Raw genomic sequence first — 27,336 nt, 5'->3', positions numbered from 1 at the left:
AATGAGAAGTCGTCTTGGTTCTCATCCGGGTTGTGGACCGTGGCAAGCATGGCACCACCTGTGAGGTACTGCATCCCGGGTAAGTGAGCGGTATCCAAGGCAGTTCCAGGCTGCGTGGCCACCAGCTTCTGGGCGCCCGTGGCTGAGGCAGCTTGTCTTCTGCAGGCGAACGTCTGTGTAACTTGGAGGAAGGCAGCCCCGGCAGCGGAACCTACACCCGGCACGGCTACATCTTTTCGTCACTGGCTGGCTGCCTGACGAAGACCAGCGAGAATGGCGCGGTAAAGGAAGCGGCTACCCAGTGCGCGTCCCTCTCAGGCTGCCTTTGAGTTCTGGTCCTTGGGCACAGGCACTGCGGACGCGTCTTTGGTGGCTCAGCAGCAGAAGGCTTTGGTCTCCCGGCTTCTCCCTGCTGTGATCCCTGCGCTGTGCTAAAGCACATCTGCCGCACACCAGTTAGGTTGATCTGTGGATGCACTCACAGAAGGAAGTGGAGGGAAAAGCACACAAATTTGAGAGTGGCCCAGCCAGCCGAGAGCTTCTTCCCGTCGTGCATCTCTCTACAACCGCTCCGCCTTCATGTGGCTCTTGTGTCCCACCTCACTGACATCGGTGTAGTAATACTGTCTATTTTCAGTGTCTTCGTGCACTAAACTGTTGTTTCTCGAAACCTATGCAGTGCACATAATGTCTGTCTGGAACACACTTCCGCTCAACCCTTTATTTAATCGGCTGTTTGTTTGTTTTTCCCAGAGAACCCCTTCTGGACCTGCTGCCTGAGAAACTAGGAGTTTGGTGGCAGTAGGATTGTTATGCCCAAGAATCTTCCTCCAGAGCACTTATTTAAATATGTTACTCTTGATCACTAGATTCTTGCCCAACTAGATGTTTAAATGTAACCATGCATGGTGGTAGACGAGTGTATTCCCAGCTTCTTCTAACGGGAACAGATAAAGCAGTGGTTGCCATATGTAAAACAATAAAAAAATTAAGAATTAAACCTTAGGCTGGGCTTGTGGCTCATCAGTACAGCGCTTACCTAGCCTGCTAAGCTTGGGACCACAGATCCAATCTCCAGAAAAATTAAAAAAAAAAAAAAAACTCTTTGGGGATTTGCTAAACCTAAACATTGTGTTGTACTTATTTGTAAAAAAAGAAAAAAAAAAAAAAAACAGGTTCCAGTCCATTGGTTTTGGAGATAAACTCAGCCTATCTGTTTAGTCACTGCATAGATGTCTCTAGAGCACTTTCATGTGTCCTGCGCAGTGCTGCCCTTATTTGCTGCTGGAGATAGAGTCGCCAGCCCAGTACACTTAGCTTTTGTTACTAAGGGGGCAGACACACATCATGAGCAAATGCACACATATCTTGTAAAGAATTGTGCAGGACAGGGAGAACATGGAACAGGCTCTGTGTGTTCTAGAGAGTGACAAGAATACTTAGGCATCCAAAGGTAAGTAGAGGTGGAGGAGTGGAAGGAGTGTGACCCTCGTGGAGAATGGGTTAGACAGTGTGACGTGGGAGGGACTTAGTGAGGTGAGAGAACAGCACAGAGCAAGAGAGGGAAGATAGTACTCACACCAGCTGCCACCGGAGTGAAACAAGAGTTGCCATTCTGTAGCAGTTTGTTGCAAAACCTGACTTAAGAAGTTAAAAAAAAAAAGTATAGCTTGGAAGAAAAATTCAGAATGTTCATAATTATAAGCAATAGGATTTGTACCAGGAAATTCTAAGAGATTCTAAAGTAATTTACAACTAACAGAATGATATTAAAGCTAGCACCCTAACTCTAATGACCTCTGAACCTTGTTATTCCCTAAAATGACTGATGTCCTCTGCTATGGCTGCCTGCCCTGGGGCCTCAACTGTTCTGAGATACTCCTGTAGTATTCTCAAACCAAGGCTTTCTTAGCCAGTAGTATACTGACCTTTGTACTCTGTCCACAGCTTCCCGTGGTGTCAGTAATGAGAGAAACAGAGTCCCAGTTACTTCCAGATGTGGGAGCTGTTGTCACCTGTAAGGTAAGCCAGTCCTAGTCATTGTACATAGGCCACCATTCTACAGCTGCCGTGGTCTACTGCTTAATACAGTAGTCCCTAGCTATATAGGGCTGTTTAAGTTTATTACTGTTAGACGGTCAATTATTTTTAGCCAGGTCTCAGTATTTGGAAGCTGAACAGAATTATTAAACAGTAGTTCAAGACCAGAATAGGCCACAAGTGAGACCCTGCACCCTGCAGTCCCAACACTATTCACATTTTAAGTACTCAGTAGCAAATTGTAGTTAGTGACCGCCATATTGGTTGGCACATCACTTTTGTTAGGGGTATGTGGGAAAGTGATGGACTCCCCTGAAGTACATCTTCAGTTCTAGGAAATGATTTTTTTTTTTGTTTTATCTCATGTGAATAATTATTTTGTCTGTATCATATGCATGCCTGGTACCACAAAGCCTAGAAAGGGGTGTTGCACCCCCTGGCACTGGAGGCACAGATAATTATAGGCCACCATATGGGTGCTAGGAATTGAATCCAGGTCCCCTAGGGGAACAGCCAGTGCTCTTAACTGCTGAGCCATCTGTCCAGTCCCAGGAAATGACATTTCTGTCATTACAGAAATTTTTGCTGGCAGGGCATGGGTGCACACTCCTCGGATGGTGCTCGAGAGGTGAAGGATCTCAAAGGGGAACTGGGCTGCATGGTAACACTCTGTCACAAAGAGAGCTGGAGGGAAGACAGACATGGCAGCATGTGCCTTTAATGCCACCACTAGAGAGGCAGAGGCAGGCCTGTCTCTGTGAGTTCAAGGCCAACCTGGTTTACATGGCGAGTGTCAATACAGATGGGGCTACATATACATAATGGTAAGACCTTGTCTTAAACAAAGGAGAAGGGGGGGAGAGTGCGAGTGGTCAGTACGGTGACTTATCAGTCAGTCACTTCCCACGCCAGCCCGCTGACCCATGTAAATAGGAATCCAGGAGAACCCAACTCAGCGAAGCTGTCTGCTTAGTTTGCATCAGCTTGCCACATGCTAGAGTTATCTGGAAAGAGGGAACTTCAGTTGAGGATTTGCCACCATCAGCTAGGCCTGTCTATGGGACATTTTCTTGATTGGCTTTTGATATGGGAGGACCCAGGCCACTGTGGACAGTGCCACCACTAGGTAAATGATCTTGGATTGTATAAGAAAGCTGGCTAGGTAAGCCAAGGAGAGCCAGGAAGCAGCACTTTTCCACAGCCATCCTCTGCTTCTGTTTCTGACTCTAGGTTCTACCTTACATTTTTCTACCTTGGCTTTCCCTGTAACCACAACACTTCCTCTCCAAGGTACTTTTGGTCTATGTATTTATCACAGTAACAGAAAGTAAACTAAACAGACCTCCACACTTAATGCTGTAGGATGTAAGCCCCCAACACACACAATAATAATAATAAAAATGATGAATTTCTAAAAGGTTAGAAAGGCTTGCTCTGTTTATTTTGTCTGAAGAAATTTCACTGTACTCTGTTGCTCTGAAGACTTCCAGGATCAAGGTAGATAAATTCAGACGTTGAGTTTTTGCATAGCTTGTAGCTTACATGGTAGATTGCTTACCTAGCATGCACAAGGTGCCGGGCTCTTAACCCATAGGCACCATCTAAATTGGGCATGGTGTTGTACACCTGTAAATACAATCCTCAGGAGGTAGGGGTAGCAGATTCAAACATTCAGCATCACCATTTCTTATGCAGTGAGTTAAGATCTCAGCTAAGCGTCTACCATCTAAAAGAATTCATATTTCTCATTAGCCTGTTTCTGCTGATGTCTGTGAAAAGGGTATCCTCTTTCTTTTTTTTTTTTTTTCTAATAAAAAAAATTGTATTTACTTAGAAGCATTCAGAATGTCAACAAAACAGGCAAAATTTTTTTTTTTGCAATTACAGAGTGGTATTCAGTTAACAGAACAACAATTATCTTCGTATAAGCTGCATCAGAGACAACTGAGATGGAAAAAAAAAACAAAAAGAAAACCAAAAGAAAAGAAAAACAAAAACCAAACTACTGTCCCCATATATAACTAATTTGTGCTGTGCACCAACAAGAACCTGCTTTAAATTTCCATGCCAATTTACAACCCCCAGACTGTACCAGGCAAGGTTAGTGGCTATTGAAAATACCACCAGGACAGGGCTATCTAAAGACACATTCGGTAGTGTGTTAACTATATAAAAAAAGACACTGTACAGTTTAAAAACAAATCTTACACAGCCTTACATTTCAATTTTTTTCTTTAAAAGGAGTGAGTTGTGTACAGGGGGGTTAAATGCTTTATAGACAAAAAAATGTGCTAGAACCAAGTTATTCATCATCATCATCTTCTTCATCTTCTTCTTCCTCCTCTTCCTCATCCTCTTCATCTTCCTCATCATCTTCCTCTTCCTTGCTTTTCTTGCTCTTTTCAGCCTTGACTACCCCCTTTTTTGCTGCATCAGGTTTTCCTTTAGCTCTGTAGGCAGCAATATCCTTCTCATACTTCTCCTTCAGCTTGGCAGCCTTCTTCTCGTAGGGGTGCTTGTCATCCGCTGCAGTGTTGTTCCACATCTCTCCTAGCTTCTTTGCAACATCACCAATGGATAAGCCAGGATGTTCGCCTTTGATTTTTGGGCGGTACTCAGAACAGAACAAGAAGAAGGCCGAAGGAGGCCTCTTGGGTGCATTGGGGTCCTTGAACTTCTTTTTGGTCTCCCCTTTGAGAGGGATGTAGGTTTTCATTTCTCTTTCATAACGAGCCTTGTCAGCCTTTGCCATATCTTCAAATTTCCCCTTTTCTTTAGCAGACATAGTCTTCCACCTCTCTGAGCACTTCTTGGAGAACTCTGAGAAGTTGACAGAAGCATCTGGGTGCTTCTTCTCGTGCTCCTCGCGGCAGGTTTGCACAAAGAATGCATATGAGGACATTTTGCCTCTCGGCTTCTTAGGATCTCCTTTGCCCATGTTTAGTTGATTTTCCTCTGCGAGGCACAGAGTCGCCCAGTGCCCGTCCGGCTCTCTCTTGCCCCGGCGCTGTCTCTATGGAGCTCAATGTACTGCAATGGCTGTGAGAGCGGGAGCCAGACACAGCCTCCTCACTCTCTCCGCTCTGTAACCGGGTATCCTCTTTCTTTTTCCTTGAAAAAGTTTCATTCTTTAGTCCTGGATACTCTGGAACTTACTGTGTAGCCCAGGGCTGGCCTCAAACTTGATGAAGCAATCCTTTTGCCTACACCTCTAAAATGCTGAGAAAACTGATACGTACCATTGTGCCTTGTGTTATAAAATGCTGGGCTGAGAAGCTAGGCCTTTGTATAGACTAGTCAAGTGTTACTCCAGCTGAGCTCCATCCTCAGACCAGTGGTGTTTGAGAGCAGGTACGATTAACTAACTCTATGTGCTCTGTGTGTTCAGGATGTTTCCTCATCGGCTCCATCTTCTACCGATCTTATTGATTGATTGATTTTTCTGTCATCATCATCACACACACACACTGTAGTATAACAGAGGATGACTGTTTATTGATCCCCTTGTCTCCGTGTCCTAGGTGCTTGGATTGCAGGTGTAGACCACCTCCCACAGCTTCATCCTTCTCTCATTTTAAACTATAACAGAAAAAAATGTTGTGCTATTCTGAAAACGTCACAAAGTCACAGTGTTCTCATTGTCAGGGAATTAGCTAAAATGTAGATTAAATTCCGTCCACAGACTGGTTTCTTGGGAAGAACTGTTAAGAGTCTAGATTGTTATCCTATATTGTATATTTATGTAAAACTTAGTGTGCTTTTTTGTTGTTGTTGTTGTTGTTGTTATTGTTGTTTTATTAAATTTGGAGCCAGGCCATGGTGGCTCACACCCTTAAATCCTAGCACTTGGGAAGCAGAGGCAGGCAGATTTCCAAGTTCAAGGACAGCCAAGGCTACAAAGAGAAACCATGTCTGGGAGACCGGGAAAGGGGAACAAGTGAGACAGAGTTGTTGAGGCTGGCCTCAGACTTGCTATTTAGAACATACTGGTTTCTTTCCTATTTTTTTTTTTTGGGGGGGGTGGTTTTTTTTTTTTTCAAGACAGGGGTTCTCTGTATAGCCCTGGATGTCCTGGAACTCACTCTGTAGACCAGGCTGGCCTCCAACTCAGATATCTGCCTGCCTCTGCCTCCCAAGTGCTGGTATTAAAGGTGTGCGCCACCACAGCCCTGCACAAACTGGTTTCAATTTTAGACCCTCCTGTCTCAACCTCTGTTGTAGCTAGGATTGTATTATAAACAATTCACCACAACATAGTCTCTTTGGATTCTCATAATAGCACTATCAGGTAGCCACTGTGGCTTTAGCCCACAGACATGTCTTAGACAAAAGTAAATAGGTGTTAACTTTCCATAAATTGGCTGGATAAATGGCTCTCAGGTTAAGAGCACTTCCTTCTTTCAGTTCCCAGCATTTACTTTGAGCAGCTCAGCTGCCTATGACAGCATTTTCTAGAAGATGGATATTACACCTCTAGTCTCTGTGAGTACCTGCACGCAAGTGCACATACCCAAATATAGATACACAGGAATATAATTTTTTGAAATGAAATGAAGGGCTGGAAGATGGCTTAGTCTAAGAGCAATTACTGCTCTTGCAGAGGACCGGGGTTTAGTCCTCACCACCCACATAGTAGTTCACAATCATCCATAACTCCAGTTCCAGGAGATCTAACCCCCTCCTTTGACCTCCGTAGACATCAGGCACACATGTGGTATACATACATACATACAGGCAAAACACTCATTACATCAGATAAGTCTAAACCAAACAAAATCCTTAAATCTATTGAGTAGGGCTGGAGAGATGGCTCAGCGGTTAAGAGCACTGACTGCTCTTCCAGAAGTCCTGAGTTCAGTTCCCAGCAACCACATGGTGGCTCACAACCATCTGCAATGAGATTTGATGCCCTCTTCTGGTATGTCTGAAGAGAGTGACAGTGTACTCACATATATAAAATAAATAAATGAATTTAAAAAAATCTATTGAGTAGTTTTCACTTGAGCTAAAATCCTATAATTGCTCACTTGCTCTCTGGGTCCTTGAGTGACAGCAGATGCTCTGATGCTGATCCTTTCTCTGTCTCCTAGGTCTCTAGCATCAACTCACGGTTTGCCAAAGTACACATCCTGTATGTGGGATCCACACCTCTTAAAAATGCTTTTCGAGGAACTATCCGGTAAGAGGTATTCTTGTGTTTACATTTGCCTCAGCACCAGGAGTCAGGAGAGGATGGTGAGCAAGACTGGCATTTGTGGAGCAGTTACAGTTCCTTTTCCTGACACTTTAGTCTCTCCTTTGTACTTTACTTCTTACCCCACAGTATATCCAGAGAACTGTTACATGAGCTAGGAAAATGTTAATAACAGGAGGATTTATAAATAAAGCAAAGGGGTGCTGGTTGGTGCTCAGTTGATGGAGAAACTCTAGATTTGATCTCAGGTGCCACATAGATCAGATGCAGCAGCGCTTCCCTGGATGGAGGCAGGAACATGAGACGTTCAAAACAAACCTTGGCTACATAGCAAGTTTAAGGCCAGCCTGGGCTGCATGCAACCCTGTCTCTGTAAGAACTGAGGAAAGCTGCAGTCTAGCCATGTCAGGATGAGCCAAACCAAACAAAGTAGAGCCTCTTAGGAAGCACCTTCTTGTTCTTTTTCTGCTCCCCCATTTTTATTGCTATTGTTTGTGATCTGTGTGTGCTGACCCATACTACAGAACACATGTGAAAGCCAGGACAACTTTATGGAGGCTATTCTCTCTCTGCACTTGGACGTGGGTTCCAGAGGCTTAACTGATTGTCAGGCTTAAACAACATACATCTTTAGCCCTGAGGCATCTTGGCCATCCACCTTTTTCATTATTTATTTATTTAAATTTTTTGTTTAAGGTAGTATCCCAATGTTTAATCCTGCCTGACCTTGAACTCAGAAATTTTCCTGCCTCTATATCCCATGTGCTAGGATTAAAGACGTGCACTACAACGCACACCTTATTCTTTAATATTGATTGAACCCAAAGACTTTAAGAAAAATATTGTAGAGAGCCTAGAGATATGGCTCAGCAGTTAAGAGCGCTAGCTGCTCTTCTAGAAGACCCAGGTTCAATTCCCAGAACCCACTCAGTAACTCCAGTGCAAGGGACCAAGCAGGCATGCATGTGCTGCACACATACACAGGCAGGGAAAGCATTCATACACATGGAATCAGTAGCGAAGGTTTGTGGGTGAAATGGTAGATTGTTTTGTGGCTTCTTTGAAAGGAAGCAATTATGTAATTATTGTAGACTAGATGGTTTGGTGTCAGTGGTTTGGTTTGATTTGGTTTGGTTTAGTTTTTTTTTTTGGGGGGGGGCAAAAGTCCTGTAGTCAGGCTGTCCTTAAATTCCATATGTAGCCAAGAATGACCTTGAATTTTTGATAACCTTTTCCATCGCCAAGAGTTATCAATACTATTGTTCTGTATTGTCCAAGAAAGGGTAAATTTTATCATCCATGTTAAAGATGGCCGTCCATCTTTGGGGCAGTTGGGAACCCAGGTCTGTTTCCTTTCATTATTCTTTCCTTCTCAAATAACTAATCTTACTTACTTTGGTTTTTGGGTTTTTGTTTTTGTTTTTTTTTTCAGCAAGGAAGATATCCGGGCAACTGAAAAAGACAAGGTTGGTGATAGGTGGTTTGAGTGTTTGTTTTTGTGAGGCTGAGCATTTGTTCCTATGACTTTAGGAATCTTGCTTTAAAAATTGTTATCCCTGGGGACTCAGCCTTTGAAGAGCACTTATGCTTTGTCCAGAGGAATCAGTTTTGTTCCCAACATCCATACAGTGGCTCACAGCCACCCCCCTGTAATGCCAGGTTTTGGACATGGTGACAACCTCCTTTGGGCTCCACAGCCCCCCCCCATGCATATGGTGCATATACAGTCACTCAGGCACACATACATACACATATATTAAGTGTACTATGGATAATGGATGGAGTGGTGCATACTCACCTTTAACTCCAGCACTCAGAAGACAAAGCCAGCAGACCTCTTGAATTTGAGGCCAGCCTAGTCTACATAATTAGTTCTAGGATAGTCAGGACTACAAAGACCTTGTCTCTTAATACATTTCCTGCAATAACGTGAAATTTAGATCATTGTCCTTTCTTACCATATAAGACATTTTTCATTCAGTTGACCAAAATAAAATTAGGCTGTTATTATTAGCCAAGCATGGTGGTAGCTGTCTATAATTTCAGTGCCCATGAGAGAGGAGCAAGTAGGTGAATCCCTGTGTGTTTAAGGCCAACCTGGTCTACATAGCAAGTCCTCGGCTAACTAGGGCTAGCTGTCCAAATAATTAATAAATAAATAAGTAGATAAATAAATAAATAAATAAGTATATAAATAAAAGGTATTAGTAGGCTCGGGAGATGGTAATGCCTACAGTGTGAGTATGAGAGCCTGAGTTTAGATCTCTGGCTCTTCTGCGTGGTCAGTGATGCCACACAGACCTAGTGTATATCCTTTACTCCTCTTTGTTTTTTGCAGGTAGAAATTTATAAGAGTTTCCGGCCAGGTGACATAGTTTTGGCCAAAGTTGTATCCTTTTGTGGTGTGTGTTTGTTTGTTTGTTTGTTTTCGAGATAGGGTTTCTCTTTATAGCCCTGGCTGTCCTGGAACTCACTCTGTAGACCAGGCTGGCCTTGAACTCAGAAATCCACCTGCCTCTGCCTCCTAAGTACTGGGATTAAAGGGGTTCACTGCCACTGCATTCTTTATTCCTCAGATTTCTGGTTGTTTATCAGAAGAGATGGAACTGGGCATGATGACATCATGTAATCATAGTACTTGAGGTGAAGACAGGAGGATCAGGAGTTCAAGGCTAGCCTGGGATAAATAAAACCATGTCAGAAAAACAGGTATAAAAAAGAGAGGTTAAGTCGTAGAAGCAACAGCACTTAGAGCCTCGTTTCCCTTCACGTGCGGTGTGACTAGATCTCCCTAGGTGATGCACAGTCCAATTACCTGCTGACTACTGCTGAAAATGAGTTAGGAGTTGTGGTGGCCCACAGTGAGTCAGGTAAGTTTGTGCTCCCAAGTCCCTTTCCCTGGGAACCATGGTTGTCTGGGAAGCAATAGGGACACACATACTTACATGTGATATAGAAAATAATATTGAAAAAAAATGAAGAAAATTAATTATGGATATCACATACCATGGTAGGTCCCCTACAATTGTAACACCTAGTGCTAAGGATGTAGCTTAATGGTAGTCCACTTCCTTAGCATTCATGAGGTCCTGGGTCTAGTCCCGAGAATCTTCCAGACCGGAAAAAAAAAAAACCCACAAGATAATGTCACCTAGTGATGTATCTGTCTTACTGTGTATGAGTGCATTCCTATGCTTGCCCAATGCTTGCCCAGTGTTGACGTCTCATCTTTCAGCATGTCCCCATTGTTGAGTAATGTATAGCTCAGTTTACTGAGATTAGATTGATCTCCTAAAGGTTGGAGACTAGGTAACTGCCCCCATGTATCATGGAATAAGTGAGAACTCTTTCTTTTCCCTTAGAGAAACGTTACTTAATGCTGAGGATGACACCCATGGTCTTCCATATGCTAAGCAAGCTTTCTTCAGCTGAAGTTACATCGAGTCTATCTGAAAAGAACAGAGCCTCAGCAGAGTATCTTGAGTCACCTCCAACACTAGTTTTTGTCTTTCCTTCTAGGTGTCCAGATGGTCCCTATCAGTTGGTGTGAGATGCAGTGCCCTAAGACCCACACTAAAGAATTCCGAAAAGTAGCCAGAGTGCAGCCCGAGTTCTTACAAACCTAAGCTTACTTTACCCCAAAGAGGGAATCACCTGCTTCTAAAAGTACATGTGTGAAAAAAACATAGAGATGCCATGGTCTTTATTGAGGTACCTGGAGTCACCCAGCAACCATCTCTTGAAACAATGTGCTAGAAATGTATTCGTGTCATAATGAACACCTCCTGCAGCTGAGACAGGAAGATTGTTAGTGCCCAAGTTTGAGGCCAGCCTGGGCTACATATTAATACTCTATCAACCAAAAGACAAAACCAAAAATGTACACTATTTGAAACACTATTTTGGGGAAACAGATTTTTATTCTCTGGGCTCATGAATCTCATTTAAAGGCACTCAACAAAACAAAATCATGTAATACTGAAAATACCTTATGCCTTCTTTATAAATATGTACATATGTATTTTTGCTATGACTGGAAAAAAATCCTTTTCATTTGTTAGTGATATAGTTTTATTTCTCTCTCACTTTCTCTCCCTCTCCCCACGCCTCCCCCCGACCCTCGTGTGTGTGTTAGTGTTAGTGTGACTGTTAGTGTGTTTTATGATACCAGGTTCAGCTTTTTCATGTGAATGCTCATGATTGGGTAACAATTCCCTTTACCTTTTAAGCCACCTCCCCAGCCCATGCTGTCACTATTTAGTGACACTTTCTGACTCAGCCTCCTCTGTGCAGGGGTTACAAGCATGGCTCCCATGTCTCCTGTTGTCTTTAGCAGAGAGAAGAGTCTAAGTAGTGTCGTGACCTTTGTATCAGGTGTGCTTACCTAGTGTCCCTCATTAACTAGCCCCGTCACCAACCCATCCTTTTGTGTTTTGTGTGTCTGATGTATGCCTGCTTCCCCTTATGTGCGCCATGTGTGTAGTGCCTCTGGAGGCCAGAAGATGGCGTTGGATCCCCAGAACTGGAGTTATAAGTTGTAAGCTCCAACTACTCTGAGCCACTGATCTCACCCATTTTTTTTGTTTGTTTTTTGTGACAAGGTCTAAGAACTATTTAATAACGTCTCATTAACATACATTATATCTAGTGAGAACTGTTGTGCCTGTGGGTGATTCAAACAGCATGTGAATGGTTCTGAAAATGTTACTGGGACAGAGTAGGTATCCCTGAGCTGTTGACTCAGAATTGACAGGAGAGGCAGAATGCTGCCATGTGAGATGGTTGAGGACGGACTGATGACAAGACCCAAAGAATTGTGAAGGAACTGGGTCCGAGTGAAGGTCAAGTTCCTGTGCATGGAGACTGGAAATCAAGGGCTGGATTTGAGAAGCATGAAGACTACAGGAGTGGCTCTTGTTGGCATGAAGGGCCTATAAGTTCAGTGTGCCTTGTCCATGCTGGAGGTGAGCTCTGGGTTCAGCCTGTCTGGATTGCTAACTTTCAGCAAGTTAGTATATTTTATTTAGTTTTATCTTTTTAAAGAAATGATTTAGCGTGTGTGTGTGTGTCATGTGTCTAAGTATAGGCGCATGTGTGTGAAGGTCAGAGGACAGCTTTTGGGAATCAGTTCTTAGCTAACCTTGGGTTTTTGGTTTTTTTATTAGATGGCCACTTTTAAAAATTATGTTGTGTAATTAAAATTGTGTAACTGTGTGCACAAGTCTGTGCCGTAGCACACATGTGACACATGTGTTTGGAAGGACAACCTTGTGGAGTCCATTCTCCTTCCACCTTTCTGTAAGTTCCAGAGATCAACCTCTGTCACCAGGCTTGCCCAGCAAGCACCACTCTACCTGCTGAGCCATGTCACCAGCCCTTGTTTGTCTCCTTCATTGAAATTTGTATTATGCCCAATGTGGCACACATTCAGGAGGCTTAAGCAGGAGAAACAAAGGGTAAGGCCGATCTAGGCTATACTAGCAAAATCATCTCAAAACATCTTTTACTGAGTTAACTATGGGCCTGTCCTAGTTAGTTTCTATTGCTGTGGCAAAACGCCATGACCAAAAGCCAGTTGGAGAAGAAAGGATTTACTCAGCTTACAGTTCCACAGCAGTAGTCATCGTTAAAGGAAGTCAGGGCTAGAACCTGGAGACAAGGGCTAATGCAGGGGCTATGGAGGGGTGCCACTTACTGGTTTGCTTGCTCAGTCTGCTTTCTTATAGACCACCAGCCTAGGGGTGAAACCACCCACAGTGGGCTGAGCCCACCCCCATTAAGAAAATTATGACTAGGAAAATGCTATATATCTGGATCTTATGAAGGAATTTTCTCAAGGTTCACTCCTTTCAGGTAACTATATTAAGTTGACATAAAACTAGCCAGGACAGGGCCACAAGCAGGCCCTATCTGTGGTTTATTTGCTGTGTTGAGGGTCAAATTCAGGCCTTACCACATGCTAAGCTAATGCTTTGCTATTGGGCTTGACCCAACATATTCACCAAGTCCTAGGATTCAAGACCAGCACTAAAAATGGAAAGGTCTCTTGTACCTTTGATCTAGTTTCCAACATCGGTGACACTTGTAGAGTTGTATTTAGCCAGAGGCCCAGTGGTTAATAAGGAAGGAAATAAATTATGGTACAAGGCTTTAATCTCAGCACTCAGGAGACAGATAATGGGAGTGAAAAAAAAAGGCGGGGCCAGGCTTTTAGGGTTATCTTTGGATACAAAATAAAATCTGGGCCAGTCTGGAAGACATAAAAATCTGTCTCAGTGGTAACAGTGTTATCGGTAGACATCAGTGTTTACCTCAGTGTTTTCTCATCAGGATCTTGGGATTACCTTGAAGGAATACATAAGATTGCTCAGAGCATGCTAATATGTATTTGCTATATATGATTCATTCAATCAGGCATCTACAAAATATCAGGCTTCATACCTTCATACTAAATAAAATAATCTGTTTGTTTGTTTGTTTTTTCCAAGACAGGGTTTCTCTGTGTAGTCCTGGCTGTCCTGGAACTCACTCTGAAGACCAGGCTGGCCTTGAACTCAGAAATAAAACATCAGTTCTTAAGGGGAAAATATTCCTGTCTTTTTTTTTTTTTTTTTTTTTTTTTTGGTTTTTTTTTTTTTGAGACAGGGTTTCTCTGTGTAGCCCTGGCTGTCCTGGAACTCACTCTGTAGACCAGGCTGGCCTCGAACTCTCAAACTCAGAGATCCACCTGCCTCTGCCTCCCAAGTGCTGGGATTAAAGGCGTGCGCCACCACCGCCCGGCTCCTGTCTTTTTTTAATTAAAAAACATCTTCAATTTTGATTTAATGTTTTTCCTAATATCTGAAATATGCTGAGAATGAAATTTCTTGGCAGCAGTTTTACATTTTCATTTATTTCCTTACTGAACCTGGAATGTATCAGTTATTACCATATTTTAAAGAAGTATAAATCAAGGATTAGAATAATCAATTTATGTCAAGTGGTGGTAGTGGTGTTTTTAATCCCAGCATTAGGAAGCAGGCAATCTCTGGGTTCAAGGCCAGCCTGGTCTATGGAGGGAGTTCCAGGATAGACAAGGCTACACAGAGAAACCCTGTCTCAAACAAAATTTAAAAAAAAAAAAAAAAAAAGGCTTATTTTCCCAAGTCATACAACTATCATACAAAAACATAGCATTCAAAATCAGATCTTGCTGTAGAGCTTAAAAACTTCCTTGCCTTGGGCTAAGGGGCTTGCTTCCTTTACACCAGTGGCTGAAGAGACAGTCCATGAGCGCTAGCTGGACATTACTCATTCAGTTGGCACACATGGAACAAGCCTTCCAGTTTCAGGAAGTTGGGGTGTAAGTACCTGCAGGAGTGAATCCTGTCCTCAAAGAGCTTCATTCTAGTGGAGAAAGACCAGTGGTGTGAACCAGGAAACATTTCAACTCTAGTCATTTTAGAAAAGCCATCACAAGCCAGGCGGTGATGGCGCATACCTTTAATCCCAGCACTTGGGAGGCAGAGGCAGGTGGATTTCTGAGTTTGAGGCCAGCCTGGTCTACAGAGTGAGTTCCAAGACAGCCAGGGCTATACAGAGAAACTGTCTTGAAAAACCAAAAACGAAAAAGCAGGCCTGGGAATATAGGCAATTCAGACTTTGTAGGTTCAATCCTTAGCACAAAGTGTGTGGACAACAATCAGGATAGAGAACTGGCTGGGTTGCAGCTCAGTTGAACGCTGGTTGTGTAGTTTCAATCCCCAGCACTGCAAGGATAGTCTACAAAGTTCTTATGATCACCTACTATGACTTAACCACCTGTCACTATATCACTTTTTGAGACAGAATCTCATGTACTTCAGGTTGGCTTCCAACTCAATTGATAGGCCCCCTCCCTAGTACTGGGATTAAAGGTATACACCCCCAGTGACACATCTCCAAGGCCACAGGTAACAGTTCCACCACCTTCAGACCAAAATAATCAAACATGAGCTCATGGAGCCATTATTTTAAACCATTTCCTTTTTGTTATGCTGTGTTTGTGTGCATGTGCCATAGTTCGGAGTCAGTTCTTGCCTTCCTTCCACCTTTACATGAGTTTAAATGAGAAGTGCTTCACCTATTTACTGAGCCATTTGCCAGCCCTCCTGATGCTTAACTTATTCTTTTTTACCTGTATGTATGTGTTATATGTGCACCATATAGGTGTGTGCTGGGAATCAAACCCACATGGTTTGATTTTGTTGTATACAAAAGCATAAATACAAAAGCAACAAATGCTCCTAACCACTGAGCCACCCCGCAAGTCCTTCATTCTTAACTCTACCAGAGATTCTGGGAAGCCATGTTGGACATCCAACAGTTACTGGTTTCCTTTCCCAATTTAAAGGGCTGGGATTTTATTTACATCACTGCATTTAATGGCTGGTAAGACTTATGTGTATGGTGTTTCCCCTGAGTGTTTGTGCACTGTGTCCAAGGCCAGAAGAGGGTGTTGGATAACTCAGAGTAGCCAGTGCTTTTCATCTGAACCACCTCTCCAGCACCTTTAATGTTCTAAAACCCTTCATCCGACAAAGAACTTAGTGTGCACCTCAAACTGAATGCTGTTTTCTCAGACCAAAGATACAACAAACAGTAAGTATTGCACATCACTCCTTTATTATACTGATCTGGAAAGAGACTTAGTTGTTATGCCCAAAGGAGTTCTGAACCCACACGGTAGGGTCAAGCAGCTGGAACATGATTCAGACAGTGAAAGACAAAGACTTACTTGGACATGATCATGGGCACTTCACCTCTACAAAACAAGGCAAAGGGATCCAAACACAGCAAGAGGTACAAGGAGTTTATCCCATTTGATATGAGGAATGGCTTATTTTCTGGTGACCACATAGGACTGTTTCAACTGCCACTAGCAACCTTAGAGTTGCTTTTGTGTGCTGATAGAATGTATACATACTTTTTTTTGTAAAAGTAAATGTAACACATAGACTTGATAAGATTGATCCCAACCTTCTAGGGCCAGCAGCTCCTTTAGGGTCAGAGAGAAAGTAGGGTCTTTTAAATCACCATGAGGTTACTTTCACTCTCCACTGGAATGACTATGCCCCCAGTTACCTAATTGCAGTAAGAGTGCAGGACAGGTGACAGGGACAAAACTGGACTGCAGCTTCTCACTGGTCATACCACAGCACAGTTCCTCCCTGACTTCTTCCTAAGCAGACCCTTAGTAAACAAAGAGCTAAGAAAAACTATAATTACTATCTCTCAACTCTCCTGGTACAGGGAGCCATCCCTGGATGTGGACCAAGAACCTGCACCCCCAGAGGTGTTATCCTGACTAGATTCTATGAAGGGAGTGGGTGCAGGGGATAAAACACTAAACTGAAAATGGGAGCCACGGGTCCCCATCTGCAGCTACAACTTAAACCTAAGATCCTAAAGACACAGTCAGTGTGATGGGCGCTGGGGAGGGTGCAGGAGGCAGAACAGGGGGGGGGGGGGGCCGGGGGAGGAGTCTGCCGCCCTGCCTTCACTTCTTCACCTTGCCCTGAGCAGCCACAGCCTCCATGGCTTTACGCACAGTCTCCTCGTCCCCCAGGAACTGCATGGGCTTGATGGGCTTCAAGTTCTTGTCCAACTCATAGACGATGGGAATGCCCGTGGGCAGGTTCAGCTCCATGATGGCCTCTTCTGAGAGACCTGAAAGAGCCACCATTTTCAGCCAATAGACAAGAGCCCACATCTTCAGATTTACTCTTTACCTACCCATGGCAAAGCACTTAAGAAGGAACAAGACATTCTTTCTGATCTACTGTAATAGTGGATCTAGTGTCCCATGGAACAGCCCCCAATTATGACTTTCCAAGCCTCTCAATAGCATTTGAAAGAATGAGAAGGTATACAAGATTCTAAGATGAGCCACCAACAAACTGCAGAAAGTTACACTACAGCTATCCCTACAAAAGTAGATGTAGAAACGCAGGCCTCTATTCTCCTCAGATATCCTATAGCCTAGCCATCTGGACCTCTAGGTCCTCAGGCCTCTTGGACCTGAGTCACACTGTGATTGCAGTTTCAATCATATTCTGAGTGCAGTTCTGACACTTCTAGAGCAGGTAAGCATGTACAACTTTAATACAGTCACTTAGCATGTAACAGTTCTGAACTAAATATTATCCTACATAGAGCAAAGTGTCAGAGGCCCACTGTCACTATTTTGTAACACACTTCCTGCTGCCTTGAAATCAGGGTCTCACTATATAACCTCTTGCTTCAGCCTCCCTGGTATAAGCCACCACATCCTGCTGGCAGACCATAGAGATTGAGAAAGGAAGAAAGTCCATCTACACTGTCAAATTTTTCCTTGTTAAAAAAAATCAGTCTGATGCTGACGGTTCTGCTTTATCATCCTTAAGGACTCCTGTAAGAAGATGCACATACCCTCCAGATGCTTGACGATGCCCCGAAGGCTGTTGCCATGGGCGGCAATCAAGACCCTTTTCCCCTCCTTGATCTGGGGGACAATTTCTTCATTCCAGAAGGGCAGTGCTCTGGCAATAGTATCCTTCAGGCTCTCACAGGAGGGTAGCTGGTCCTCAGTAAGGTCTGCGTACCTGCGATCCTAAACAACAAAGATTCCAAGGTTGCCAGTTATTCCAAGTTGCATCTCATGTGTATCCATTCTGCCTAGCTACAATCTTAAGGGATTAAGTGACTGATGAAGATCTCTCTCAAGGGTCCAAAATGCAGCTCAGAACTTGAAGAGGATCAGGAGTCATTGTCCTGCATCCTCATTTCCCAGTCCAAAACACACATAACTTAGAAATCCAGGAAGGAGGCTTATCAAAACAATGTTTCCCAGTCCCCTTTAGTTTGCTGCTGGCTTAGGAAGGCTGGAGATGGCTTTATAAAATATGGCAGCACAAGTGAAGGGCATTACTTAGCAGTGGGAGGTTATGTTAATTATTTTATTATAATTTATAAGGTAAATGACAAGTGGTAGACACACAAAGAGGCCTGGGGCTGGAGAGATGCTCAGCTGTTAAAAGAGACCATTTGCTAACATTTGCTGCTCTTCCAGAGGACCCAGGTTTGGTTCTCAGCACTCACAGATAGAGGTTCACAACCACCTCTAGCTCCACAGGATCTGATCTCTTATGACCTCCAAAGGCACCAGGCACACATGTGTGCACATAAGTATATACAGGCAAAACACCCATACACATAGACTTGGAGAATAAAATAACGTGGAGTGAGGCCCACGTGCTAGCCCAAGGCTGATGATGTGACCACACCTGCACACGTCCATACCTTGCTGATGTTGCTGTAGAAGGGATGATCAGGCTCCATGGGAGGTGGGGGGACATCGTAAGATCGCCTCCAGATCTTTACCTGCGCCTCACCATGCTTAGCAGCAGTTTCTGCTTTATTGAGGCCTGTTAGACCCCCATAGTGTCGCTCATTGAGGCGCCAAGTCCTGACCACTGGCAACCACATCTGGTCAATGGCATCCAGGACTGTCCAGAGGGTCCGGATTGCTCTCTTCTGCACAGAGGTGAAGCAGATGTCAAATTCATAGCCAGCATCTACAAATTAAGAAGTGCAAATGAGCCAGGTTTGGTGACACATGCCTTTAATCCTGGTACCAGGGAGACAGAACAGGTCTTTGTGAATTCAAGGTCAATCTGGCCTCCATGGCAAGTTCCAGGACAGCCCAGGCTACAAAGAGTCCTTGTCTCAAAGAAAAAAACAGTGCCAAGTGAGAAGCTAGCAAGGCCTAACATGAGCTACAAGTGTTTTATACAGAAGTCTCTTACACAGGTAGTCTAAACAAAAACTGCTTGGGCAAGATATGGTGGCACACCGTATCTTTAACCCCAGTATGAAGGAGGCAAAGGCAGGTGATCTGTGAGTTATAGCCCAATCTACTTAGTTGCAGACCACTCAAGGATGGTGGGACTGTATCAAAAGAAAGAGGAAGGAAGGAAGAAAGGGAGGGAGGAAGGGAGGGAAGGAGGGAGGGAGAAAGAGAGAGAAAGAGAGAGAGAGAGAAAGAAAGAAAGAAAGAAAGAAAGAAAGAAAGAAAGAAAGAAAGAAAGAAAAAAGGGAAAGAAAAAGACAGAAAAGAGAAACTATTTGGCAAAGTATTATTGTTGCGGCCTTTGAGGGAAAATTTGTTGACTTACATTACAGCCAGCAGCACACTTCCTATTGGCTTCAATAATTCCAATAATATTCTGTTAACCAACTAACCCAAGGCCTAGAATATTACACCTGAACACATTTTCACTGAACCTGTGTTCAATCCCCAGAATCCACACAGTGGAAGGAGTGTGCCCACCACAAGTTATCCTTCCTGTATACCCTAAGGCATGCACGTGGGTAGAGACCTATGTTGATACACAATAGATGAAGGGGTTTAACTTTGTTTTAATGAAAATGGATCATAAGCCGGGCAGTGGTGGCGCACACCTTTAATCCCAGCACTTGGGAGGCAGAGGCAGGCGGATTTCTGAGTTAGAGGCCAGCCTGGTCTACAGAGTGAGTTCCAGGACAGCCAGGACGGACTACACAGAGAAACCCTGTCTCTAAAAAGGAGAAGGAAAAACAAAAACATTTGAGCTCTTAAGTCATAGCTAACTTTTCTTTTTTTTAAAGATTTATTTATTTTATATATGTGAGTATGCTGTAGCTGTCTCGGCATCGGATCCCACTTCAGATGGTTGTGAGTCACGGTGTGGTTGCCAGGAAATGAACTCAGGACTTCTCTCTGGAAGAGCAGTCTGCGCTCTTAGCTGCTGAGCCATCTCTCTAGCCCCATAGCTAACTTTTCTAAAAAGCTCATCACTGCCCCCTGCCCCCATACCAAACTGTGATTTAGTCTTCACTAGAATCCTATGATGTTACAATCTTCTCAACCCATTTTTAGCAGATGAGAAAAATAGAGAGGTGCTGGACATGGTAGCATGTTTTTAATCCCAGCTCAGCAGAGGAAGCCAGGACGATCTTGAGTTCAAGGCTAGCTAGCTGGGCTTGTCTTTATATTTTTGAATTAAGGAGCTGTCACTTCTCTTATGCCAAGACACGCTCCTGCATTCAACAGTACACAAGGCCCTCTTCAAGTTTAACCACAAACTTCTCTGGGCATTGCTTCATATTGAGACTAGCAACAGTTATTTAAAAAAAAAAATGTGAAGTAAAATTTCCTGATAGTCATTCAACTGACAATGAGGCCACTGAGACCAACCAGTGGGGAGAGGGAAGATTAATACCAGGAAAACCACCACCACCCACGAGGGAAGACAGATCTCACCCGAGCCTCTCTGCACAAGTTGATGAAACAGACAGCCATCACATCCTTCACCATCTCCTTAACCAGAAGATGAGAAATGTTCCCCAACAAAGCGCTGAGTCACCCACCGAGAATACCCACAGAACAAGCCTCAGCTCCCATGATTACATGCTACGGGCTGTCTCCTCCAAGTATTTCCAAATAGTCCCCAAGGCTAAAATGGTACCCCTGAGGATTCTGGCAAGAATGCCATAGGACCAGAAACACAAAGACACTGCTATTTAATCCAAAGTACAGCCATGGGTACAATGGATACAATATGGACTCCTCTCCCCACCCCCACCCCACCCCCTGGGATCCCTTCCTCAGCCAAAGGCTGCAGGGAAGCCTCACTAGTTTCCTTCTGAAACCCTCAGGAGTTCTGGTGGTACAGTATGCACCTTGGGTCTTCTATGTTACTGAATTATAGACAGTAGCCCTCAGTCGGTTTTTGCTTTTAATCTTCCATCCTTTAATCATCTGTGATATCTTTGGGAGATGCTAAACTTACATCAACTTTTTAAAGACAGTCTAGCTGTGTAGTCCAAGTCGACCCATGCTCTAGAGCCTCCCATCTCAGCTCCCTGAGTGCTGAAGAAAATTACAGGTATGCAGCACCATGTGCGATCTTATATGTGATTTTCTAAAACTTAGTGCTACAATATTTAATGCTGAAATGTGTTATTATTTTCCAGTTCAACATATAATCATTATCTTACCCAGAGAACAGAGGCAGTTAAGCTTTGTCCTGAGCTAGGCGTCAGCAAACTATCCCAGGCCTATACAGTGCTTCGTGGAACAACGCTAAAGAAAATGGCTTCTTAACCACGTTCCTTTTTCTAGTCTCACCTACATAGGCCATACATCTCAATGAATTCTCATTTCCTTGCATCATGATTTCATGTTCAGTCTTCCTTCATCTGAAAAGGATGTACAAGAAGCTAGGGAGGGCAACCAAGACACACAATATGACTTCAAGCAGGCATCAGCAACCCTTCAGTTGCGCCATGTCCAAGTTAGGATGTGCCCTAATCACCAAGAGAAGCGCCTTTTCACTACAGGGATTCTCTCCGTTGCAGGGAGGATTTGCTTATTAGCATTTCCAAAATCACAGAGATCTGTGGGTGGTGCGGAGCGCCCAGCACGGATAGGCAAAGGCAAGCTTTTATCTCCTGGACGCTTCCACCCTTTGCCCAGCCTCTGTCCTTGGCCATCAGCCCACCAGATCCTCACACTTAACTTGTTACTCCACCCAGAAATGGGGCAAGGACACTGGATTAGACCTAAGTAGGTATGACCTTGGACAAGTCTTTCCAGTCACTTTTCTAAACTATTAAGGGGACAGGGAGAGGTAAAAGGGAGGGAAATTAAATCCGCCTGCTTTATAGTGCTATAGAGAGCATCAACTGAAATCACCCACTCACATTTCTGGATTCGTTTTTGTGCTTTGCTGCTGAGCTACAAATCTTTCAGAAGCACGCGGTTTCCAAGTGCCTCGAAGGCCATTAGACATCTCCACCTAACATCCCCCATTACCCAGGACGAGCCCGTGACCTGTCGCTTCGCCATGATCGGCAGGCGACTCAAGTAAACGCGGGTACAGCCACTGATGTCACGGGGAATCCTCCGCCAGGCGCCCCAGGCCCTCGTGGTACCCTGATGGCTTCTGGCCGCCACAGGTGGGGCTGCTCAGACCGGAAGGACAGATTTTCGCCTAGCGGCGTCTGCGCCCTCTTTCTGGTACAGCCTCTCACACTTAACGGGGTGACCTTGACAAGCGGGCTCCCCACCCTGCGTTCACCTCCCCAGATGAAAACTCAACTGGAGAGGCCGCCAGAGGTGCCCGCCTCTGGAGAGCGCGCGGGGGCTCAGGCGGCCCCTAGGCCGGTGCGGCCCCTGTTCGCCACATCGCGCTCGTCTAGCTCGTACCTCGCAACGCCTGCCCGCCGCGCTTCGCCTCCTCGTGGCCTGCTGGGCTCAGGTCGGCGTCGTACCAGCCGCTGAAGCGGTTCTCCAGGTTCCAGGCGCTCTCGCCGTGCCGGATCAGCACCAGTTTGTAGGCAGCCATGACGACAGGTAGAGGATGCGGCAGCAACTGAGGATCGCTGTGATTCTCTTCGCAGCCCGCCCCCCGATCGCGCCTGCGCGCTTGCACTCTCCCGCCCCACTCCCGCGCACTTTCTCCCCGAAATCTTTCCACTCGCTCCACAAGCCTCCGCCCGCCCCGTCTGCGCATGCGCCTCAGGCAAGTTCTGCGGCCTGCTAAGGGGAGGTGGAGTGCACCGCGGCGGCAGTGCGCATGCGTCATACGTAGCGGTACCCGCGTGCTACCCGGCAGTCACGGAGCGCACGTAAGCAGGGAGGGCGGAGGATCCCGGTAGCCTGCTTGCGGCCCGAGGCACCGGACGGCCACTCTGTGCTTCCCCTTTAGGAATGGTCGCTTATCCTTTGAACAGTTCTTCAGCTCTGCCAGGCCACAGCCCCATCCCTGCGTAGTTCCAATATACACCCTTTCCCTTTTAATTTGTACTTCGGACAGGTCATAAAACCTCTCAGCCTCTCTTGTAAAAGTGATACCTGGCTTGCCCTCTTGGCCTTCTTGCTCCCACTCTGTCCCCTCTCCCCTTCCCCGCTCTCTCCACGTGCTCATGGCCGGCCTCTACTCCTGTACTTCTCTACTCTCTCTCTGCCTCTACTACCCTCTTAACTCCCTTCCCCATGCCCTGAATAAACTATAAAATACTATTAAAAAAAAAAAAAAAGATGTGCTAGATTAAAGACGTGGTTCATTACGACAGTCAGAGCACAGTTTTTTATATTTCTTTTCTTCCGGTAAAGAATCCTAGTGCTGATTCTGCATCTGAGACAGTGTCGAAGCTCCTGTGTAGGTCTACAGGCTCATGTCCTCAGGAGACTGAACTTTTGACAGAGCCAAGGAAAGTTTTAACATGAAGTGGTCAAGTACCAACTATGAGCTAAACAGACTTATTAGTGATCTTAGTGTCTTAATGCTTTATGAATATTAACTCCTTCCCTGTTTCCTTTGTTTGTTTGTTTGTTTTGTTTTGTTTTTTGAGGCAGGGTTTCTCTGTGCAGCCCTGGCTGTCCTGAAACTTGCTATATAGATCAGGCTAGCCTCGAACTCAGAGATTGCCTGCCTCCACCTTCTGAGTATTGGGATTAAAGGCGTGCGCCACCATGACCAGCTTTTCTAGTTTCATAATAACCTGTGGTTACTGTGTAGCTATGGGCTGTCCTGAAACTCACTATGTAGACCTGGAACTTACTGCATAGACCAGGCCAGCCTCAAACTCATAGAGCTGCTGAAAGGTACTAATGATGGAAGGGGGTGTCTCAGTGGGCCCATGCCGAGGCATCTCCCTGAAAGACCACCCACACGACGGTATAGCATAGAATAGAGTTTATTCAGGGTATGGGGAAGGGAGCCAGGAGGGTAGTAGAGGCAGAGAGAAGAGAGGAGAGAGGAGAGAGGAGAGAGGGAGGGAGGGAGGGAGGGAGGGAGGGAGGGAGGGAGAGAGAGAGAGAGAGAGAGAGAGAGAGAGAGAGAGAGAGAGAGAGAGAGAGAGAGAAGTAGAGGCCGGCCATGACCACGTGGAGAGAGGAGGAAGGGAAGGGGGAAGGGAGAGGGGACAGACAACCTGCAGGCAGGGATCAACTGAGCAAGAGAGAGAGGAGGGGGCAGGCAGCCCCTTTATAGTGGGCAGGCCTACCCAGCTGTTGCCAGGTAACTGTGGGGAGGAGCATACCTCGCTATTGCCAGGTAACTGTGGAGGTGGAGTCTAGACAGAATACTAACAGCTCCTCCTGCAGCTGCCCTGGACCAAGTGCTGGGGTTAAATGCCGGGCAATCTTCCGCTTTGTAGCCCTCAATCAAACTGCAGAATCTCTCAGCCTCATCTTTTAAAATGAGTGTAATAGATAGAGATTCAGTGGTCCCAGCCCCTTAATCGAGAGGATCAGGAGTTCAAGAACAGCTTTAGCTGGCTACAAGATTTCCTGTCTCTGCCCCAAAAACTATAGATGAGAAACCAGGACACGAAGGCACACTGTTCAGGGTTCTCCCCTGTGCTCTAACTAGCACCCACCACCTCCCTCCTGCCACTGGGAGAAGATGAAATTCAGTATTCAGTTTGGAGCAAGTCTGCACAGAGGAGTTCATAGTTCACAGCTAGGACCACCCTTTAAGAGTGGTCTGGGCACAGCCTCCACAGGGAGGGCACAGACACAAGTTTCTAGGGAAGTTTTCTTTCTCTTCCTGTTACAGTCTGTCAGGAGCCAGACCAATCCAAGGCTTTGTCAGAGGTCCCAACGAAAGGACAAAGGGAACTTTAGTTCTGTGTCCACATCCAGGAGCAGACTTGGCAAGGTCCAGTCCTGGCCCTCCTAAGGGTTTGGTTCCTCGGAATCTTTCTTTCTCCCCAGAAGGGCTATAGTCATCAGTCCTAAAACAACTGTGTCTGAGATATCCTATGTCCCCTGCTAACACTGCTTGACTTAGCTTTCTGCTAACCTTAGCTCATTCCCCCCCCCAAAAAAAAACCATGTAAGACAATGAACTTTTTAATAAACTTGTTTGGCATAGTAATGAGTTTATGCAGGACTTCCCAGGCCAGCTATCTGTCTTCTCATTTCTCATCCCGGTCCTCCCACAGTCCACCCCACCCTCCAGAGCCCTGTCCTGCGACTTCCTGTCAGCAGTCATCCCCACCTAATGCCAGGTTTCCATTCTAAAATCATTGACCTTTAGTTCCTTTCTCTTGACCCTAATCTATGTCCCCTCTTGTGACTCCTACCAGATTCTCCTCCTGCCTCACAAAATTCAAGATTTCTGTGCTCTTACCTAATTAGGGTCCTCCATTCCACAACAAGTAAGAAGTGTACAAAGAAGGTGCCCTTGGAAGCCTGGTTTGGTTTGCTCAGGGACTTGCAATGTGTAGCTCCCCTTCTCTTCTTCCCTTTCCCCATCTAGGAACTAAGACAATAATCACCTGTGCTCTGCGGAGAAATAAATGAGGTGACCCGGTGACCTGGTGACCCGGTGACCCAGGTGATGGGCTCAGTGTTATCTCTGGCAGTCAGTCAGTCAGAGTGTGAGAGATGTTAACAACACTGTGCTCCTAAATATTATTAACAGTGTGGCCAAGAAAGAGAAAATGTTAATGAGGACACCTGGGAGCACTCTGCCAAGCTCACCTCCCAGCAGGATACCTAGTAAGGGATGCCCCTTTGGTGGGATCAAAGCTAAGCAAACAACTAGAATATATTTTGTTCTCTCTCTCTCTCTCTCTCTCTCTCTCTGTGTGTGTGTGTGTGTGTGTGTGTGTGTGTAGCCTGTGCCAGATTGAAATTCTCACTCTTCCTGCTTTAGCTTCCTGAGTTGTGATATTGTTTGAGTACATACAAATGGACTTCTCCAGCACAGGCAGCTAGGATTCTTTGGGCAATAGGCCAAAGGCACCTGTACCACCCATATGGGAAAGGATTAGCAATCTTCTCCTCCTCTTCCTCCTCCTCCTCCTCCTCCTCCTCCTCCTCCTTCTTCTTCTTCTTCTCACCCTCTTCCTCTTCTTTAAACAGTTATGTACCTTTCTTTACTTTTTATTTGCATGAATATTTTGCCTGTGTTTATGTGCACACACTGTATGCATGTCTGGTACCCTCAGAGTCCTGAAAAAGACATTCAATATCCTGGAACTGGGGTTATAGAAAATTATAAGGTACCATGTGGATGCTGGCAACTGAACCAGAGTCTTCTTCAGGAGCAGCAAGTGCTCTTAATCCCTGAGGCCCAAATCAGGAAGATTTCTTAAACTCCAGAGAAAAGTAAGAATAGACCCATGTATCTTCCTTCAGTGAAAAAAAAAAAAACTTATCTCTAATGAACACAAGACACAAAAATGTGTCTTGGTTGACTCTTCTGCCCTCCAAAGCCTGGGTCAGAAGCAGAGAAGCATTTACAGGTTTGAGAATGAAGCAGGGAGACGGCCGCTGGTCAAGGCTTAGGTGTAATATGACCTTATCCCTCATGTCCATCCCTACAAGGTTCTCGGGATCCAGCAAAGCTTCTCTCAGGACACTGCCTGCCCTTCTACCCTAAAGGCAGCATCAGGACGAACGGGTCCTGCTATTGTTTGGATGGAAAGTGCCCCCCCCCAAGGATCTGTATTGGAGGATCCCCATAGGACAATGTTGGAAGGAGGAATTTGGAGAGGTCTTTGGATATTGAGGGTTCTGCCTCTCTCAATGCAGTCCAAAGGAAAATTTAAAATTTAAATAGAAAAGAATTAAAGAAAAGAGCTAAAGAGAAAGGAAGAAAAGTAGAAGATCTATAGAAGGTGGAACTTATTTTCGATATGCAAATCACTCGGAGTGTGCCCTGGAAAGAATTACCCTGTCCCAAGGCCTTTTCTTCACACTTCCTCTGCTTCCTGGCCACCATAAGGCAAGTTCTTGCTGCCATGACTGTGCTGTCTGGCACAACACAGCGTCTTTGACTGACGCTGAACCAAACCACCCCACCCCTATCCCTCACCCCCGACCCCCACCCCTGTTTAAGTCATTCTCAGGCAGGTCTGACTTTCCAGTTCTCCTTCTGTGGGGATGACCCTGAAGGGTCCATGCTTGTATTCTTTGCCCTCAACCCAGATCTAGGAATACTGTCTAAGGAATAAAGTCCTGGTTGGACTCCAGCCAGACTTGAAATTTGGACTCTAAGACCCCAAAGCTCCTCTTCTATAGCAATGTTTGATTCCTCAGGCTCAGG

General features: G+C 45.1%; 2 protein-coding genes across 3 annotated transcripts; one reads left to right on the top strand and one right to left on the bottom strand.

Moving 5' to 3' along the window:
- The first annotated feature begins 40 nt into the window (after positions 1-40).
- Exosc1 (exosome component 1) lies at positions 41-11,294 on the top strand. Of its 2 annotated transcripts, XM_028775647.1 has the most exons (8): positions 41-79; positions 166-281; positions 1,948-2,022; positions 7,131-7,219; positions 8,667-8,700; positions 9,573-9,623; positions 10,020-10,104; positions 10,754-11,294. In XM_028775647.1, exons 1-8 carry the CDS (start codon positions 49-51, stop codon positions 10,858-10,860), a joined length of 588 nt encoding a protein of 195 aa, XP_028631480.1. In that variant the 5' UTR covers positions 41-48; the 3' UTR covers positions 10,861-11,294. The 2 variants fall into 2 exon arrangements, with proteins under 2 accessions (XP_028631480.1, XP_028631481.1); XM_028775648.1 differs by lacking the exons at positions 41-79; positions 166-281; positions 1,948-2,022 and having other exon boundaries at positions 7,174-7,219; positions 8,667-8,711; positions 9,577-9,623.
- A 4,560-nt stretch (positions 11,295-15,854) lies between these two features.
- Pgam1 (phosphoglycerate mutase 1) lies at positions 15,855-22,687 on the bottom strand. Its single transcript, XM_028774774.1, has 4 exons — positions 22,482-22,687; positions 18,533-18,807; positions 17,663-17,843; positions 15,855-16,921 (listed from the first exon to the last, which is right to left on the bottom strand). The coding sequence occupies exons 1-4, from the start codon at positions 22,618-22,620 to the stop codon at positions 16,752-16,754; spliced, it is 765 nt and encodes a 254-aa protein (XP_028630607.1). The 5' UTR covers positions 22,621-22,687; the 3' UTR covers positions 15,855-16,751.
- Positions 22,688-27,336: the final 4,649 nt, after the last annotated feature.

The sequence above is a fragment of the Grammomys surdaster genome, unplaced genomic scaffold, assembly GCF_004785775.1.
Source record: "Grammomys surdaster isolate TR1022 unplaced genomic scaffold, NIH_TR_1.0 66, whole genome shotgun sequence".
NCBI lineage: Eukaryota > Metazoa > Chordata > Mammalia > Rodentia > Muridae > Grammomys > Grammomys surdaster.
The sequence above is the reverse complement of the archived record's forward strand: the minus strand, read 5'-3'. Positions and strand labels throughout refer to the sequence as shown.